At 43.0% G+C, this 17,552-nt stretch overlaps 1 protein-coding gene across 2 annotated transcripts in view; it reads left to right on the forward strand.

Annotated features, from left to right (window-relative positions):
- TMEM87B (transmembrane protein 87B) overlaps positions 1–17,552 on the forward strand; it is a 388,295-nt gene that overhangs the window by 161,377 nt on the left and 209,366 nt on the right. For both annotated transcript variants that reach the window (XM_085612119.1, XM_085612120.1), the window contains one exon: positions 15,511–15,572. In XM_085612119.1, the coding sequence (XP_085468245.1) occupies positions 15,511–15,572 (62 nt within the window). The remainder of the gene's footprint in view (positions 1–15,510; positions 15,573–17,552) is intronic.

Raw genomic sequence — 17,552 nt, forward strand, 5'->3', positions numbered from 1 at the left:
CTTCTGATGTACAAGGCAATTAAGCTTTTTTTGTGAACCGTCAAGGAAAATACTTTGGTTATTGACATGGTGTTCACAGTGTAACATGAATGGTTGGTGGTGCTAAAGTAAATTTATATTGCTAAACATGACCCCATGATTAGTGCAGGCCAGGTGTTTAGAAACAGTACAAGTCTTTTTTTTTTATTTATTTTTTATTCAAAGTAGAGGTAGGGATAGTGGGGGCACAATTACAGACAACTCTGTTGTTGGGTCTCTTCTATCCCACTCCAAAAGTGTTTGTTTGAGGCTAATGAGTGATAATAGATTGTGCACGCCCCACAGGCTGCTAACACCGTCCTCTTTCTTCCAGAACCTGGTGCAGTTCCAGCTACTGCTAGGCTGAGCAGCAGGTTATCTCTTACACCAACCACTGGGCTCCTTGCCATCTGTTGTTTGCAGTGAGCGTTGGTGGTTTGTGTAAGGTGGCTGCGGAGTTTAGGGTCCATGGGCAAAGGTGTGGTTGTGGTAATGCTTCTGCTGGCAGTAGCAGAGTCCTAAAAGTGGTGTTTACTTGTGTGTCAGAGTAAGGTCGCGTTAATCAGAGGGCTGCATCAAAGCTTGATGGTAGTCTTTGTAAGCTGCTGTATTGGCAGCTATCTCCCTAACCCTCCCTAGCCCTTTATCTAAGGAGGAAAAAGAGAAAAGGAGATCAGGAAATCTGTGCCCTTTACTGCGGCCAATCGAGACACTTTGTGAAGGCGTGTCCAAAGAAACCCAAGGTGAATAATCCTTTAAAAGAGAAAAACCGTCAGTGAAAAGGGTTGCCCTGATGGATGTTCAGCAAAAGTCAACCCCAACTCATCAACAAGTTGCCAACACATTACAATCTGCTTCCCCTCATCAGATCATCTCATTTGACATAAATTTCAGAGAAAACAAATTTGAAGGAATCTCAGTAATGATCGATTCTGGAGCTACGGGAAACTTCTGTGACATTCAGTATGCAAGAAGTATAGGACTGAAATTCGTGAAGAAAAGATTTGCAGAACTAGTAGGTGCAGTGGATGGAACGAATCTGTCCTCCGGACTCATCACTGATGAAACGGAACCTGTCGAGCTAAAAAATCACCATGGTCATCGAGAAGATTTCTTTCATTCTCATAGATGCTCCTCAATTTCAGTTGATAGTGGGGTTGCCATGGTTGACAGAGCATAACCCAGAAATTGACTTGGGGAAAAAAGAACTGTTTAATATAATTCAAGTTAGTGCCGAAGACATTATGGATCTCCTGACAAGAAATCTGAAAACATTCTAGTCAAGGCTTTAACAACCAAGCCCAATGTAGTTTGTACTCTGGAAACCATGGCCATACCTCCTGAATATGAAGATTTGTCAACTGTATTTGACAAGGCGAACGCCAAGATTTTTCCTCAGCATCGACCCTATGGCTGTAAGATCGAGTTGGAACCTGGAGCAAATCTACCATGTAGTAGGATCTACGCCCTCACTGAAAAAGAAAATACATGCCTCAAGGAATATTTGGATAATTAACTGGCTAATGGATTCATCCGTCCCTCCCAGTCCCTAACCTCTCCCCCCCCACCCCCTCCCTTTTTTTGTCCCAAAGAACGAAGAGTTAAGGACGTGCATAGACTATCGAACACTAAACTAGGTAACGGTGAAGAACCGGTATCCCCTGCACTTGATCTCAGTACTGCTAGATCAAGTGAAAGAAGCTAAGACCTTCACTAAATTGGACCTTCGTGGAGCTTACCACTTAATTTGAGTCAGTGAGGTAGACGGGTGGAAAACTGCCTTCCGCACAAGATTCAGATTGTTTGAATATCAAGTGATGCCCTACGGGTTGTGTAACGCTCCAGCAGCCTTCCAACACTTTGTAAACGATGTATTAAGAGAATTCCTTGATCGCTTTTCAGTTGTCTACATAGATGACATCTTGATCTTCTCTAAGAGTACGCAGGAGCATGTGAGAGCAGGTTGTTGGAGAATAATTTGTATGTGAAACTTGAAAAATGCGCCTTTCATGTGAAGAAGGTGGAGTTCTTGGGATTTGTTTTATCCGGAAAAGGGATTTCAATGAATACGGCCAAAATACAAACAATTCTGGATTGGCCCTCCCCTAGAAATATAAAGGAAGTGCAGAGCTTCATTGCCTTTGACAACTTTTGTCGTTGCTTCATCAAGGAATTCTCCAAAAAGGTGGTCCCAATAATGAAACTCTTGAGAAAAGCAACATCCTTTAATTGCTTGGAGGATGCAGAGCAAGCCTTCAAGTTCCGTAAGAGATCTTTTACTTCTGCCCTGATTCTTCTTCACCCTGATTCTGAAGAGCCCTTCTTTGTCGAAGCAGATGCCTCTGACCAGGGTATTGGTGGTATCTTTTCCCAACGACACTAGGAAACCAGCCAGCTCCACCCAGTTGCCTTTCGTTGTCTTAAATTGACTTCTCCATAGATAAATTACTCCATTGCTGACGAGGAATTGCTGGTTGTCAAAAATGCCTTCCAGGAGTGACGGCATTATTTTCTGGGAGCTCGTCATGTTGTGACTGCGTTTACTGATCACAAAAATCTCCAGTTTTTGAAGTCTGCTAAAACCCTTACTGCCAGCCAGTTGAGATTGTCGCTAATTCTTGGCGATTACAACTTTACCATTACTTATTGACCAGGTTGAGTGAATGGTAAGGCAGATGCCTTGTCGAGACTGGACACAGTTCCAGGGAGTGGTGAAACTGATGCAGTTCCAACCATACCAGTAGACAAATTTGTTTGTGTCTTACAATTCTCTGAAATAAAGCAAAAAATTCAAAAATCCATGTCTGAAGAAGAAATGTTAGATTGGGCAAAGAAAGATAAGGATAGAAATGTCATTGGAAATCTTCCTTAAGTCAAAGATCTTATACTTACCAACCAGACAGTTGCAGGATCCGTCCTACTGGCTTGTCATGATGATCCTTTAACTGGCCACAAAGCAATCTTGAAAACCACAGAATTGGTAGAGAGATATTTCTGGTGGCCAGCCATGACTCCTCCAGTAGGACAATACATTCACACCTGTGATAAGTGTATGCGAGGGAAAACTAATAGACAGGCCCCAGAGGGAGAACTCCAACCCCTCCCCACAGCACCCTATCCTTGGTACACTGTAACCATGGATCTCATAGTGAATTTACCTTTGAGTCAAGGTTTTGGCACTATATTAGTATTTGTAGATACAATCTCCAAAATGTGTCATTTTATTCCTCTCAAAAAGATTCCCAAGGCTTCCCAATTGGCCTAACTATTCTCACAACACATAGTCCGAGTGCATGGAATCCCGGTGGTAGTAATCTCTGATCGCAGGGCGCAGTCAGTCTCTCAATTTTGGAGAGCCTTCATGCAACAATTGGAAATTGATGCACGTTACTCCACAAGTTACCACCCAAAAATGGATGGTCATATGGAAAGAGTCATTCAAGAGATTGAACAGGCCTCCGCCTTTACCTCCTAGATCAAGACGATGAATGGCCAGATCTAAACTGGACGGGGGGGGGGGGGGGGGGGGGGAAGAGAGGTGAGGCACAACTCTGTCCCCTCCATCTTGCAGATGGGAAGACCCAGCCAACCGGTTAGAGGCATATGCCCCTTCCCACTGGAGGGTGGCATAATAGGGGGTGTACCCATCCCAAGGAAGTGACCCATTGGTCCCAACCTTTACCTACCTGTAATGCCCCTAAATCTAGTATTTAGGGGCCACCCTGAACCTTGCCTCCTCACACAAGAACTGACTAAGAAGAAAAGAAGGACCGAAGAAGCTGTGCCAAAGCTAAGAAGGAGAGGACCCCCACTGACTTGGCCCCAGCCCTACCGGCCAGTCCCCGCCTCGAACCTGCTCCAGGAAAATCCCGGTGTGTCCTGCAGCCAGCAACCTCAAGAACCCCAAGGACCTGCCCTGCGTTCCACAGAAAAGACTGTCTCTTGTGAGCACCGGATTTGCTTGCTCATAGACTCTGGCCCGGCCAAATCTGCGAGTCTTCACCACTTTGCACCCGACACCTACGGCCCGAGTTAGTGGCTCAACACCACAAGGAGGTCTCCCCGGTGATCCTGACCCGAGATCTGGTGATCTCTGACCAGCCTCGAATCGCCCAGCAAAGCCAGCAGCCTCTTTCTGGAGAATCCCCCTGACCGCGACCGGAGCTGGTAAGGAAAACCCAACGCCTAAAGAGACCCCTGCACCTGAAGTCCCATGTCCTTGGGTAGCTCAACCGCCGGTGTCCCAGCATCCCAACTTACCTCTTCAACCGGTGGTCACTTTCAGAAGATCTTTGTCCCCGAGCCTGCAGTCTTTGTTGAAACCATAGAATCCCCATTGAAATCAACAGGGCACTAGACACCAAATCAGCACCCAGCCACCCCTGCACCGCTGAAGGTGTTTTTTCAGTGCTAAAACAGATCCCCCTTTGCACTGAGCTATATGCCAGGAGCCTTGCTCCCACAACCTTGTGGCCTGCTTGTGAGCAGCCACCAACCGGAGGCTCCAATTCCCCCATTGTACAACACTGGGCCTCAGAACTCTGTACCCGGCCGCCCTAGTGCCACTGAGGGTGTTTTGAGAGTGCTTGCTTGACCCTGGGGTAGCTCTGGTTCTAACCCCAGAATACCAATGCCCACAACAAAGTCCTTGCCTGCTAACGGATAACTTCATTTCTCTTCATAGGAATACATTGACTGTTTTTCCTTGAAAAATGTTGTGTGGAGTTGATTTGTATGAAAACCTGAAACTACAACTGTACAACATTTATTTGACTTGCCTTTTCTCTAGGAAATGTCCCAGTGTGATATCTAGGCATATCACTCTGAGTAGAAAAAGTAATTGAAAAAGTAATTGAAAAAGTAATTGAAAAAGTAATTGAAAAAGTAATTTAAAAAGTAACTGAAAAGTAATCTGAAAAGTAATTTCGACTTCTTTACTTACCTGTATTTCAAACAATTGCATTTGAACCTGCATTCAATTGTAAAACAATTTATAAGATTTTGCAAAGCATTTATTTCACTTACCTGTGCCAGGCTTAGCTTGTTAGAAATAAAATAAATTAAAAATATTTTTATACAAACAAAATTGGTCTGAGTTCAGTCTTTGAGTGTGCGACATCATTTGCTGATTGAGTGTGTACAACGAATGCTTAGCAATACCCTCTGATAAAGCCTTACTGCTTACCCACACTACCACAAATAGAGAGTAAGGTGCTATCTGCTTTTACCTCTGCTTACCTTTGGGGTTCCACTGGACTTTGTGCACACTCTACCTCATTTTGGTATAGTATATACAGAGCCAGCTTCCTACACATGTGCCCAGTTTTAGGTCCTATATTCCTTGGTGGTCATCACCCATCTCTTAAAGCTGTAGCCATTTTCACTATTGGGAAAAGTGGGAATTCTTAAAAGGCCCGCTATTTAAAGATGGTTGTCTTGTTTGTGGCTGTGTTTATTGCTTGCTTTGTAGGACAATTTGTCTTTATGGGTGTTTGTGCTGAGACTGCTAGTGTTAAAGATTGCAGTGCCAAACCATGAGCCAGAAAGTGTGCAGTGATGTGTGTTGTAAAGTGAACAATAAAAGCAGTGACGAGTGGAATGCTTGAATTTGTCTCGGCTACTGATAATTATTTTTGACACTTTTCAGTCCGTTATTTTTTTGCCCGTTGCAGTGTCTCAAACTGGATACAGTTTTTTTTAGGTGTCGCTGAGCCAGCGCATGCGCTGCTCTGAGAGAATTTTAGTAAATGGGCTTTTAAAAGTGCTACCAGAGGCTTTTCCTGGCCTCAAGCTTGCACGCGCGCAGCCGCCATGTGGGTTTCTGCCAAGGCTCATTAAGCCTTGCGTGCCTCTCTCCGCGCTTTAATTCCCTCCCCCGCCACAGATCGCGTCACTCTGCTGGCCTCCACTCCCCCACCCCCCCACACACAACTCCCAGTTGCGGCACAGCCAAAAGGTGCCACCTAGAGGTTTTGTCAAAGCTCGCCTGATTGTCTGTGCGCGCGGCCTGCCTTGGGGAAGCAGATTTCAATAGTGCATTCTGCCTCCCCTCCTTCCCCCCTCGCCAGACACGCATGAAGCTGTTGAGTATGCTAATGAGCCCCTCTCCTGCCTTTGAAGTTTCTCCCGGTATCTGCACTGTGGGAATCTATGTCCGTTGCCTTTTGCTCTTCATTTGTTTTAACAAGTTTCGGTACGCGCATCGTAAAGCCGCAAATGAGCTCACGCGCTTCCAGGCCGCAGCCAGCATGCTTTCAGACACATGAAAGTCATGATGAAAGCATACACATATTGCTTCCATAAATCTGCTGCTTTGCAGGTGTTCATAAGGCCCTGCAGATTAGATCGACGCTGTTGTGCGTGGTCTTGGTTTCGAAATTATGGTTAGCATACCTTCATGGCACTGTAATAACTTGGTAAACAAGCATTTGCAATGCAATAGGTCTCGCATTATGAAAGTTGGAGCTATTGGTATTGCAAATAAGAATGCAAGTATAATAGTTGCAACTTTTTCAATGTGTGTTAATGAAACTGTAAAAAAGGTTTGTAGTGGCTTAGTGTTCTTGTGGTATTTGTTGCTAGATATTTTTTATGTGGCATTGGTGTAGCAGTTAAGGTAAGTACTGTACTTAACATTGGTAGTTCAAATTTTTTAGATAAAGGTGAACAATGGATTTTTCTTAAAGCATAACATAGTAAAGTATGGTACTTTTGGAAGCAACATTATGCGCACATATTCAAAGCAGCAATTTGTACAAGTATGCTAACACAGACGCTAAGGCATGCTTATAATGGTGGCTGATTCAATGTTCGACATAAGAGCAGATGCTGGGTTCACATGGATGCTGTAATTTGCAAGTATTGTTTGAAGATATATTAATTTTTGCGTATAACATGTACAGCTTTACAATGCACTGCTGCCAAAATGCCGACAATACTGCATAGCAAAATAGTTATAGTCTATAGCTACAAGCTAATGTGTATCTTTGTGGGCAATGTATCAACATTTTGTAAAGATATTGAAATCATTAATTTTAACGAGTATGCAAACATTTATGGTAAGTGATAGTGATAATGGTGGCTGATTCGATGTTTCACATAAGAGCCGTTCCTGCGGGTATTTGGATGCTGTAATCTGCAAGTATCGATCTGGATAGATGTATATTATCTTCTAATCACTATAGCTTTATAACGCACTACTGCCAAAACGCTGATTATAATGCACAACAGGTTTGTGCATGTGTAAAACTACGAGGCAATGTGCTTGTTTGTGTACAATGTATGTAAAAGACTTTAAAGTGTGTTTTTGTGACGCATGGAAGCAATAAATAGTTTCCTAAAATGACATACCCTGCATGCTTTTTAATGCTTTTGTTACGTTTTTTTGCTCCTAAGCGAAGGCTTTAAACATGTTTACACGTGTTTACATTACGTCTTCAGACATGCATCTATTTAGTGTGTTGCCGAAAGAGCAACATTCTAAAAGCAAAGATTTAAAACGCATCTTTATCTGTAGACTATTTTTGGTAAAACAACGAGCATTTATTTTAAAGCTGTTTGCCACCGCTGAACGTATGCTGGACAAAAAAAAAATATCACGTGATAGGACCTCGCTGGCGTGCTCGTGCACATTGCTGCTGAGAGCGTTTTGCTTTCGACGCCATACACAGTCACAATTTGAATGTTAGCCGGATGCGCACATGGAAACTCTGTAGCGATGCTTTTTTAAATGTTGCTAACTGTAAGTACCTTAATATATCATCACGTAGTTTATATTATATTGTATGTTTTAATCGCTATTGTTATGCAGTGTAATTTATAAATACGTATTGCAATAGCGTGATTAAGCTAATGTAATAGCGATGGTTAAAATAGTAACAGTAAAAACTGCAGTAGCGTGGTTTCCAGGATATAAGTTCCGAGAAATAATTTTCATCTATGCCTTAGTAAATATTAGTAGCAAAATATAAAATTCGATATAAAATATTATATGATATGTAGGCAATATTTTTCAACTTTGCATAGTATTGTATGCGAAATGATTTTGGTAAATGACGCAAAGTAGATGAAGTATAAGAAGACACTCCTTAACAAATAGAGCACGCGTATACACTGATATGATTTTTAGAGATTTGTAGGAGTAGAACTCAGTAGGTAGATGTGTGAGTATGTTAGAGTGATGGCGGAGGTCTAGAGGAAAGACTTGTCGTTAACGTGGTAAGAGGCATAATGGGAGTAGAGCAGAGAGGCGCGTAGTCTTAGCGTGACGCAACAGTTGTAGCAAGGATAAAGTGAAGGAGGTTGGTGTTGTAGCAGGATGAAAGGTATGGCGGAGATAGGACGGTGGTACTGCGGTGTTTATGTATTGCAGAGAGAGAAGGAGATAGGCCGCAGGGGGTAGGGGCCGTAGTTTGATACTAGTGTTAGTAAGGCAGTGCAAAGGGGCAAGGATGATAATGTGATCGGAGTTGTGGCAGAAGTCATGTGAAAGTAACGGAGAATGCAGTTTAATAAAGGCGTGGTGGGCACAGGAGCAAATGAAAGCGAAAGTAGCAGTGAGATAGACAGTTGTATAGTGAGTAAAGATGGTGTGAAGATAGGCAGGTGCTACAAACAGCATGTGGGCATTGTAAATCTGGAGAACGAGTTCCTGAATACGGTGTAACATCAAAAGCACGTATTTCAGCTAAATGTATATATTATTATGGAAAATATACAAGGTATGCAGGAATGGTGAAAAACATGACGACCGCGAACACTAGCTGAACTACATGTTTGTGTGCAGTATCACTAATATTGACGGACTCCTTTCAACTAAAACGAGAGCACGAGGGAGCGCCCCGCAATAGGCAATGTCGCTTGCCTTATAAGAAAAGGCTCTTATAACAATGTGCCTCGCTCCCACCATAAAGCATGTTACTAATGTAAGAGCGGTATAAAATACAGCGCGATATATGTAACGCAAAAGTGCTAAAATTAAGAATGTAGATCGCAACTTTGGAAAAGCCTTCTAAATACAAATTTTCCGATGTTTATAATATGACGTAGAGAATCCCCATACAAGCCCATGTTTTGGTGTGAACATGATAATATGCCGTAGAGAATCACCATAGAAGCTCAAGGCTTTCCTGCCGATAAAGCGGACATAATTTTAACTGCAGACGTTTATAATATGCCCCTATGTATATTAATATGTAAACGCAATCCCTTTGCAGGTATTTTTACTTGTGAACGCTGTTGCTAAGTAGCTCTATCAGTAATAGCTTTAGCGAATTTACACAGGAGGGTACATTTCAAGGGAAGGCACATGCAAAACGTTGTTTGCAGGAGCTTCTTTTAAAAGCAAGGTACTTTAACACGTAACAGCACAAAAACAGGGAGGCCGCTTGCAGTACTGACCTTTATAACTTTATAATAGAAGCCTAGTACCCAGTAGATACTGTGCCAAGGCTGCAAACTAAACACAGCAGGTTTCTGCAACGCTGCACAGTCCTGTTATACTGCAATAGTGGCAAACCACAAATCCGAACATGACGAACATAACTAGATGCCCATTAAATTCATATTCAAAAAGCAGACTATAACGTAGCCTTAACACATATCACAAAAGCAGTTTCCAAAAGTGAGGAAAAAAATATAGAAGACACATGAGCCCAACTAAACAGTGGCGAGATTCATTTCCACTGCACTTCTTAAGTAAAGAAACACACACGCCGCCAGTGAGACGTCTGCCAAAGACCTTGGTATAGAATTGTAGGTACATTAATTGTTAAGCAAAGCAGGAAGCCAATTAATGCGGCGTGGTGCCAAGCGCCAGCTAAACACATGCTATTGTCAAACACTGGATGCTGGCGCGTCTTTAAAAGCAAGCTACTTTAACACATAACATCACAAAAGCAGGGAGACCGCTTGCAGTACTGACCTTTATTACTTTATAATACAAGCCTAGCCCAGTAGATACTCTGCCAAGGTCGTAAAGTAAACACAGCAGGTTTAAACGCGTTCACAAATAAACTACTGCCTAGAGCCTTATTAACACGGGACATGCAAGCAAGCGCGTACACCAAGCAAGCGCGAGCAAGCGCGTACACCAACTCAAACCCGCCGAGAGCATGCGCGTGCCCATCTCCTGTCCCACTTCCGAGGCAAGTCAGCAACAATAGATCTCGCTGGCGACAGCAGCGCTTCACGCTGCGTTCGCCAGGCGAGACCTAAAAATAAAAGTGGGAATGCGAATGGGCTAATAAGTATCAAATTTTACATTTACAATTGTGCAAAAAATAAGTGACGCCCCTAAAATAGGGGACTACATTCCTTAGTTTTGTGAAATTTTACTTTGGAAAAAATCAACTAGTTTAAAAGCGCATGAAGCTTGCAGCCTGCATCTTTCAACAACAGGCAGCTTCATTTTAATGTACTGAGTTATGTTCTAAGTGCCGAACAGATGCATCTGGTTTGTTTGTCTGAGCGCACATTAATGTCAAGTTGTAGCTGATAGAGTGTGGCAGTGGGGTGGATGCCGCAGGCAGGAGCGGGCTGGGCAACGCTAGACTTGTGACAGCAACGAATGCATTAAATAAACGTGAAAACGCATTGATCTGCCCCTCACATCAACGACACGCTGAGGTGCAGCAATCTAAATGCATGTGTCTATTTGTAGATGGTTTCTACTTGGCTTCTGATGCATGGCCAATAGAACATTTTATCTGATTCTAGTATTTAAAGTTCTCCATATATTCAGTGCCCCGTCAGGGGCAGTAAGCGCTATATAAAATCAAATGAAATTCCAATCTATAATGAAAACAAATTACAGATAGGCCTGCTGTATTCCATGATGCATAAAGATACACGACTTCCAGTCCTGTGCATTCATTTAAGAAACCAGTGCATTCTGGGAGGTGTAGTCTTGGTATTCCTCAGTGAACCAAACGTACTTACCACATGAAAACTCTGATTTGCAAAATTAAGGCCTCGGACTGTAAGACACGTCCTATGGGTATGCCTTGATCTGGCAACCCTAGCTACTTGTACCGAAATGCAAAGACAAAATGGGTGTATTGGTATCTTTCGGTGACTCCTGGTTTCAGTTAGAAGTTCAAATTGACTAACAGCGATTTCCCTTTTCTGTTCTGCTGAACACTCGTATCCTGATCCACAAAGATCAGTCACAAGTTTACTCCCATAGGTTTCCTCCTATATCCGAAGTACAGTTCCAACTTTTCAACATTCACAAAGGTTTCAAGGAATACTGATGGGAATCTGGAACACTCTCAGTTTCACAGAAGAACTCCCACAGTTATTTTGCGAATCCATTTTTGCACGAGCAAATGTACACATTTATATTTCAGTATGCAGTAATCTGTGTACAGATGCAAACAGACCTCCAAACTTTTCTTTTTTGGTCCATGACTAAAATCTGTTTCCTTGTGAAGAAACCTCTTCCTGAAAAGCTCACCTTTTTGGAGTGCTCTCTCCCATTCCCACCCCGGATGTAGATTTACTTTTGCCCTTGACACGAACAAACCCGTGATTGTATTCAAAATGGGTGTTCACCTAGTATTTCAAATTCTCACCCAGGAACACCCACACCCTGCCCTGGGAGCAATGTACTTTCAGGCAACAATAATTAATGACAATAATGGTGTAATATCTCCTGTTAGCAAATCGATTTACGAGTGTAAATGTGACTTTGCATTCGCAAATCATGCTATTTAGATTTCTAAGTTTAAGTTAAGAGAGCACAATTGCTTTGTGAACGGAGCCTGATGTGTGTAATATCCAGGGAGTCAGAGTTGCCATCAGAAGCTTGTCTTGTTTTGAATGTTTATACACCAACCGCTGACTGTACATTAATAGCATGAAGTGAACCTTTAGAGCTGCAACCGAAGGAAGCTTTTTTTTTTTTTTTTTTTTTTTTTAAGTTTCATAGGAATGGAGACAGCATGTCCTGTTCAGAAACAAAGACGATGATTATCTGAAACAAAAAGTTAGCAGAAACTTCCCGTCTCTGCAAATTCTCCAGGGTTTGTGGCTTGCTGTCCTATGCAGATAGAGGCAAACAGACAATGTTTATGGTGACACGCCCTATTAGGCAAGGTGAGCCCAGGGTAAGGATGTGTGAGCGAGGACATGAATGAATAACACACGGATTCTTAACCTAGCTGTGCTATCACAGGCCTCGTCTAAATAGAACCTGGCTGAGAAATGTTAGTATATAAAAATAAAAGCAGTACTTTTGAATATGTCTCTTTTGTATTGGGAAGTGAGAAACAATACATTCAAAGTAACTACATTTTGAAAATTACCATGAGTGTATCTTATTAATGTAGTGTGTTTGCAGATATTCAAAAAAATAAAGTAATGTCTATTGGATGTTTATTATGTCGAAATAAAAAGCGATTTCCAACTTAAACAATTCTTGCACTGGGTCTAAAATGAAAAGGCTTACAGGTTTAAAAAAAAAAAATGCTTTAGAATTAGGCCTGCCAGCATTATTCACTATCCGATCTTCTCTACAACATTTTACACAATTTTGTGCAAAACTGGCAACACTCTGGTAGTCCCAAACACCTCTCACTGCTTCTGACCTATAGCGTGCCCCCAAACATCTCCATCTACCTATTAACAATGCTAACGTACTATACACACACTTGTGAGAAATTATGTCCCGCAACCCACATCTTGTGGCACCTGCAGAATGATTTGCATTTTCAGTGTATTTTGCCTTTTTGTTAAAACTAAATAGGCTTATTATTTCTAACAGGATTTTTTTTTTTTAAATAATTCCAATCTCTTTTTTTGTTGCAAATAAATACCCCTTTTTTCTAAAAACTTTTGACCTAATCTCAGTGCCAAACAATTTGTGTCTATGCTGAAAGTCTAACACAAGACCATATAAATAAGGAAGGAGGCTATCTGGTCTGTGTCACCTAAACACCACCTTTCAGGTTTGAGCTTTCATTTATAAGGGCAGTGTATGCTGGGGGTGATTTGCTCAATTAAAGAGCTTGTCCGGACATAAAATAAGTGCTTAATAAACAAGCATTGGCATAGCCAATAGGTCTCATCTTTGGGACCTTATAAGTGTTTAGCCATGCAACAGTTAATGTTGTTGCAGTGAGGATATTGGCTCATAACTAAATACTTATAAGGTCACAAAAGCGAGACCTATTGGCTATGCCAATGCTTGTTTAGAAAAGCCTCAGGAGCAGGTCTGCCTAAATTGTCAGGCTAGATCCCCTCTGAAGGGTAACATAAGCAGCTCCAGGCCAACTTTGGACAATGTGGGCCGCATCAGTAAGGTGCAGCTTAAGCTAGGGGGAAAGTGAGCACAGGACCCTCATCTGGGGATATCCATTACATGTGAACCATCTCCCAGGGAAAAACAAAACGATGATGGCTAGAATGCCTGAATTAATCTTAGCCAAAGGTAATTACTCTGAGCCGCCCCCAAATCCATTGTTAATTTTACCCACCCTGACACCTCCAGCAGATATCAGCCATGTGAAATGCAACCTTAGTCATGCTCCAGTATGAAAACTACTGCCCCAACTACTAGGCCAAGTTTCCTCTGAATGGGAACACAAGCATTTCCAGACCATTTTTTGATTACTTGGGTCTCCTCAGTGAAATGGTGACAGGATTGAGCACATGACCTATGTCTGGAGATACCCATTACCCTTAGGGCATATCCATTGCCCTTAGGGCATACCCATTGCCCTTAGGGCATTTCACAAAAAGAAAAGTGATATCTGTAATAATTGAAATAATCTCCCACATTAAGTATGTAGGAAAGATTTGAAGTATAGACAAACCTTTAAAGGAGAAATGCTCTGCACGCCGTAAACCTCAGTCCTCCTTTTGTTCAGGACTAGCGGTATGGAAAAAACAATGCTAAAAAAAGCAATTTGGGATTTAAAAAAAACACTAAAATCTGTTCTTCCTGGGAACTAGTAAACTGGTGGATATGTTGCCTGAATAAAGAAAGTTGTATGTGTTTGGGCTGCTACCTACGCACATCCTGGGACTGCAGCCCATTTTACCGGAAGGTGTGAGCTGTGTTGCTTTAAAGGATTGGGATTATTTCAAATCGATCAGAATAGGGCCATCTGTAAGAACCATTCAGTTTGCCTTCCGACAGTCCTTCATAAAGTATGTGTAAACTTCATCACTTTGCGCATGACTCGTTCATGGGCCATAATTTCACTGCCGTCTGTGGGCTTCTGCAAAATTGGTCTACAATGGGCCTCCTTTGTTAACCTGTTATAGAGTGAAGTAGACCCCACAGAAATGAATGATACTTACTTGAATATGCTTCTGCATGCGAACACAACCTCTTAGGACATCTAAGTGCTCAGGAAGAAGGTCCAAAGACTTCTATTATACGAGTTTCTAAAGTGATTAACATGTCCTTTAATTTGATTCTAGAGCTTAAGATGTGACTGAATTTATCATCTGTGTCAAGAATTCCTGTCATACAAGGGAAACACGCCCTTATGTAAACAGGAAAGCTGTTACATAACTCAAGGAAAACACGCCCTATAAAGGGAGGAACCGGGAGGTACAAGGCTGTCGGATATTTTGTTTACACCGACGTACCTGCTTCGTGAAGAGCAGTGTTCCGGAGTGGTGCTCCAGTAAGGCAAGAACGGAGGTAGGTCGAGTCGTTACTCCCTGGGCCGTGTCTTGCCCCATCGTCACCTGTGAAGGACCCGGAAGCTCTACCGGTCAACCATTGAGCTTCGCTTTTTGACTCGGCTGAGTCCAAGCGCAGTGGCGCTTTTGCTGGTTGGAGTCGTAACTCCCAGCCCGACCAGAGACACAGGGACTGCCAGCTGTAACGCACACCAGGAGGTGTTTGCCGCGTTACAGACTCGGAAGTCCACAGGATCGATCGAGCGGCTGCTCTCGGTTCAGTCTTCTTGCTTGTGATTGGGGTATCGGTGACGCATCACCAGGAGGTGACTCCGCGTCCCGGTGCAGTCTGAGGAAGAGGTTGAGCGGCTGCTCCCTTCAGGTAGAGACCCCGGCTGGGTGTTTCCCTGACTCCTCGATTCTCCCCAACACTCTTCGTGCCCCTCACAGCCTACCGATTGGCATTGTCGGCCATTTCATTTCTGCCCTCTGTTGGCATACGCCGGGATCGGCGTATATGCAGAGGACGGTTAGGACCATCCGTGCTGTGGGCTGGTAACGTACTTAGCCTGGAGGATTCCAGTGACTATAACTTTTGTTTGTTCTTTGTATTTTATTTGCCTTCATTAAAAGAACTAACCCTTCACAAGTGGTTGCGTCCTCATTGTCGTGTCTGTTAAACGATCCTGAGACGTTCAGGGCGTTACAATCTGCTTAATGGCAATGCCCTTTATTAAAACAAAAAAGTAATGATATACTCTGTTAGTCCATTTCTGTTCTTCCAGGTGGATGAATTTTAATTTCAATTCGGATTGTAGGAATTCTTGTGCCTGACCCCTGTCTTGATTTGTTTTGCAGTGTCTGTGTCGATGGCAGGTCCTCATGGATTTATCTCCGCATCCGAATGGCCCTTGATGATTGTAAGTAATGCTTTCATACATTACCTGCAGGTAGGATTGCTTAATAAAGCTGGTAGTGGCTTCATGTCCGCTAATGTTGCTTAGCTAGTCTTATTCAGTTACACAAGTGGAGAAGCCACAACATTGTGCAGGCTAAGAATAGACCAGTGTCTGCAGACCACAAAATAAAGACAGACCATGTCTTTAATGGTCCCCAGTATTTTCATGATGCATGTCTGACATATTAAAATGTTGGTGCACATTTTCCACGTACAAATTATTTGTATATATTGGGATCACCTTGACAAATATCTAGATGCTGAAACATCTAGAACTGCTATTGCAGGGCAACAAAATGAGCCTTGATTCATAAGATTGTATTGAATTTGCAGACATGTTTTAGGATAAAGCAAATCCTAAGGCATAAATTGAGCCCAATAAAATGAGCCATGGCATTCTTTTGTTGCACAAATTAAGCGCAAATCTGAATCTGAATGCAGAATATCAGTCATTTGACACATCTGCGTGAAATAATATAGACGATTGAGATAGATTTGAGGTGAATTCTGGTGAAGGGGGCAGTAAGTCTGGTGCCAATAGCCATGTATATTTTAGATTTACACAAAGTAAACCTGGCGACAAAGCAATGGAGAGATATTGGAGTGGAGTAACAGTGAAACTGAGGGATTGTCGAAGATGGGCACAGGTTGGTGTAGGGTTGGAGGATATCTGGGTTTATGAGCTGTAATAGTCGTTTAGGGCAAGGGGTGGGAGTAGTCAAGTAGAGGTTCGCAGGGGGTTGGTAGCCGGGGAATGTAGTTGGACACTGGTAAAATAAAAGCAGTCTAGGACCATAGTCTGGTTATTAAATATTAGGGTGATGGCTCTCATCAGTGCAACATGTCAATATGTTTTCACACTAGATGCAAAAAAGCACAGAGGTGTGTGCTAATGCAGTTTTTTTAAATGTGGGAAAATCTTTATCCTGTGAGTGATACATTTTGTTCACCTTATTGGTGAACTAGAGCTGTCACAAAGGCACTGTTATAATCTTGCATCGTAGAAACCGCCATCCTTGACTCCTCCCAGTCCAGGATCCGCAGTAATCACAGCACCGAGACCGCCTCCTTGACGCCACCGACGACATCCGCGTGCTACTCGACCAGGGCCACACCACGGCCCTCATCCTGCTAGACCTCTCTGCAGCTTTCAACACCGTCTCCCACTGCACTCATGCAGCCAGACTCCACGACGCCGGCCTACGGGGAACCGCCCTCGACTTGATTTGCTCCTTTGTCGCTGGCAGAAGCCAAAGGATCAGACTCCCACCCTTCCTCTCCGAACCCACAGAGATCAACTGCGGAGTACCTAAAGAATCTTCACTCAGCCCCAAGCTCTTAAACATTTACATGGCCACCCTCGCTGCCATCGTCCGACAGCATGGGCTCAGTATAGTATCCTACACCGACGACACCGGTTACTGGCACCCCTTTTCCCCAAAGTGAGCATTCACACTATTATATTTAAAAGTCAGTATTCATAGTCCACTCTAATGCAGAGTATATGTTAAAATATTATTTGCAAATACCAAAGTAATAGTAGTGGTTATTAATAAACATAATGTAAAAATTATAACCAGATGCCACCAGTGGCGGCTCGTTTGTGCTGAGGTGGAGGAGCTCCGCCCCACTGCTCTTTGAGCAGTTAAAAAGGAACAATAAAATGATAATGCAATGCTTTTATCATTCTATTGTTCTGTACTAGCTTATGTATGGTGTGTGGCAGGTGGGGCTGGCCAGAGGATGGGGGGAGTGGTGGAGACACTGTAAGTGTGCATGACAGGTTGGCTGGCTGTCTTTGGCCAGCCAAACAGTCATGCACTCTTAGCATGTTGTCAACCAGGCTGTATTGCACAGCCTAGGTGGAGAACATTCACAGGCTCCCAGTCCCTGTCTGCCTGCCGAACCACGGTGCTTAGACAAATCTCTGCGCTGCTGTCAT

Source organism: Triturus cristatus, chromosome 6, assembly GCF_964204655.1.
Source record: "Triturus cristatus chromosome 6, aTriCri1.1, whole genome shotgun sequence".
Classification (NCBI taxonomy): Eukaryota; Metazoa; Chordata; class Amphibia; order Caudata; family Salamandridae; genus Triturus; species Triturus cristatus.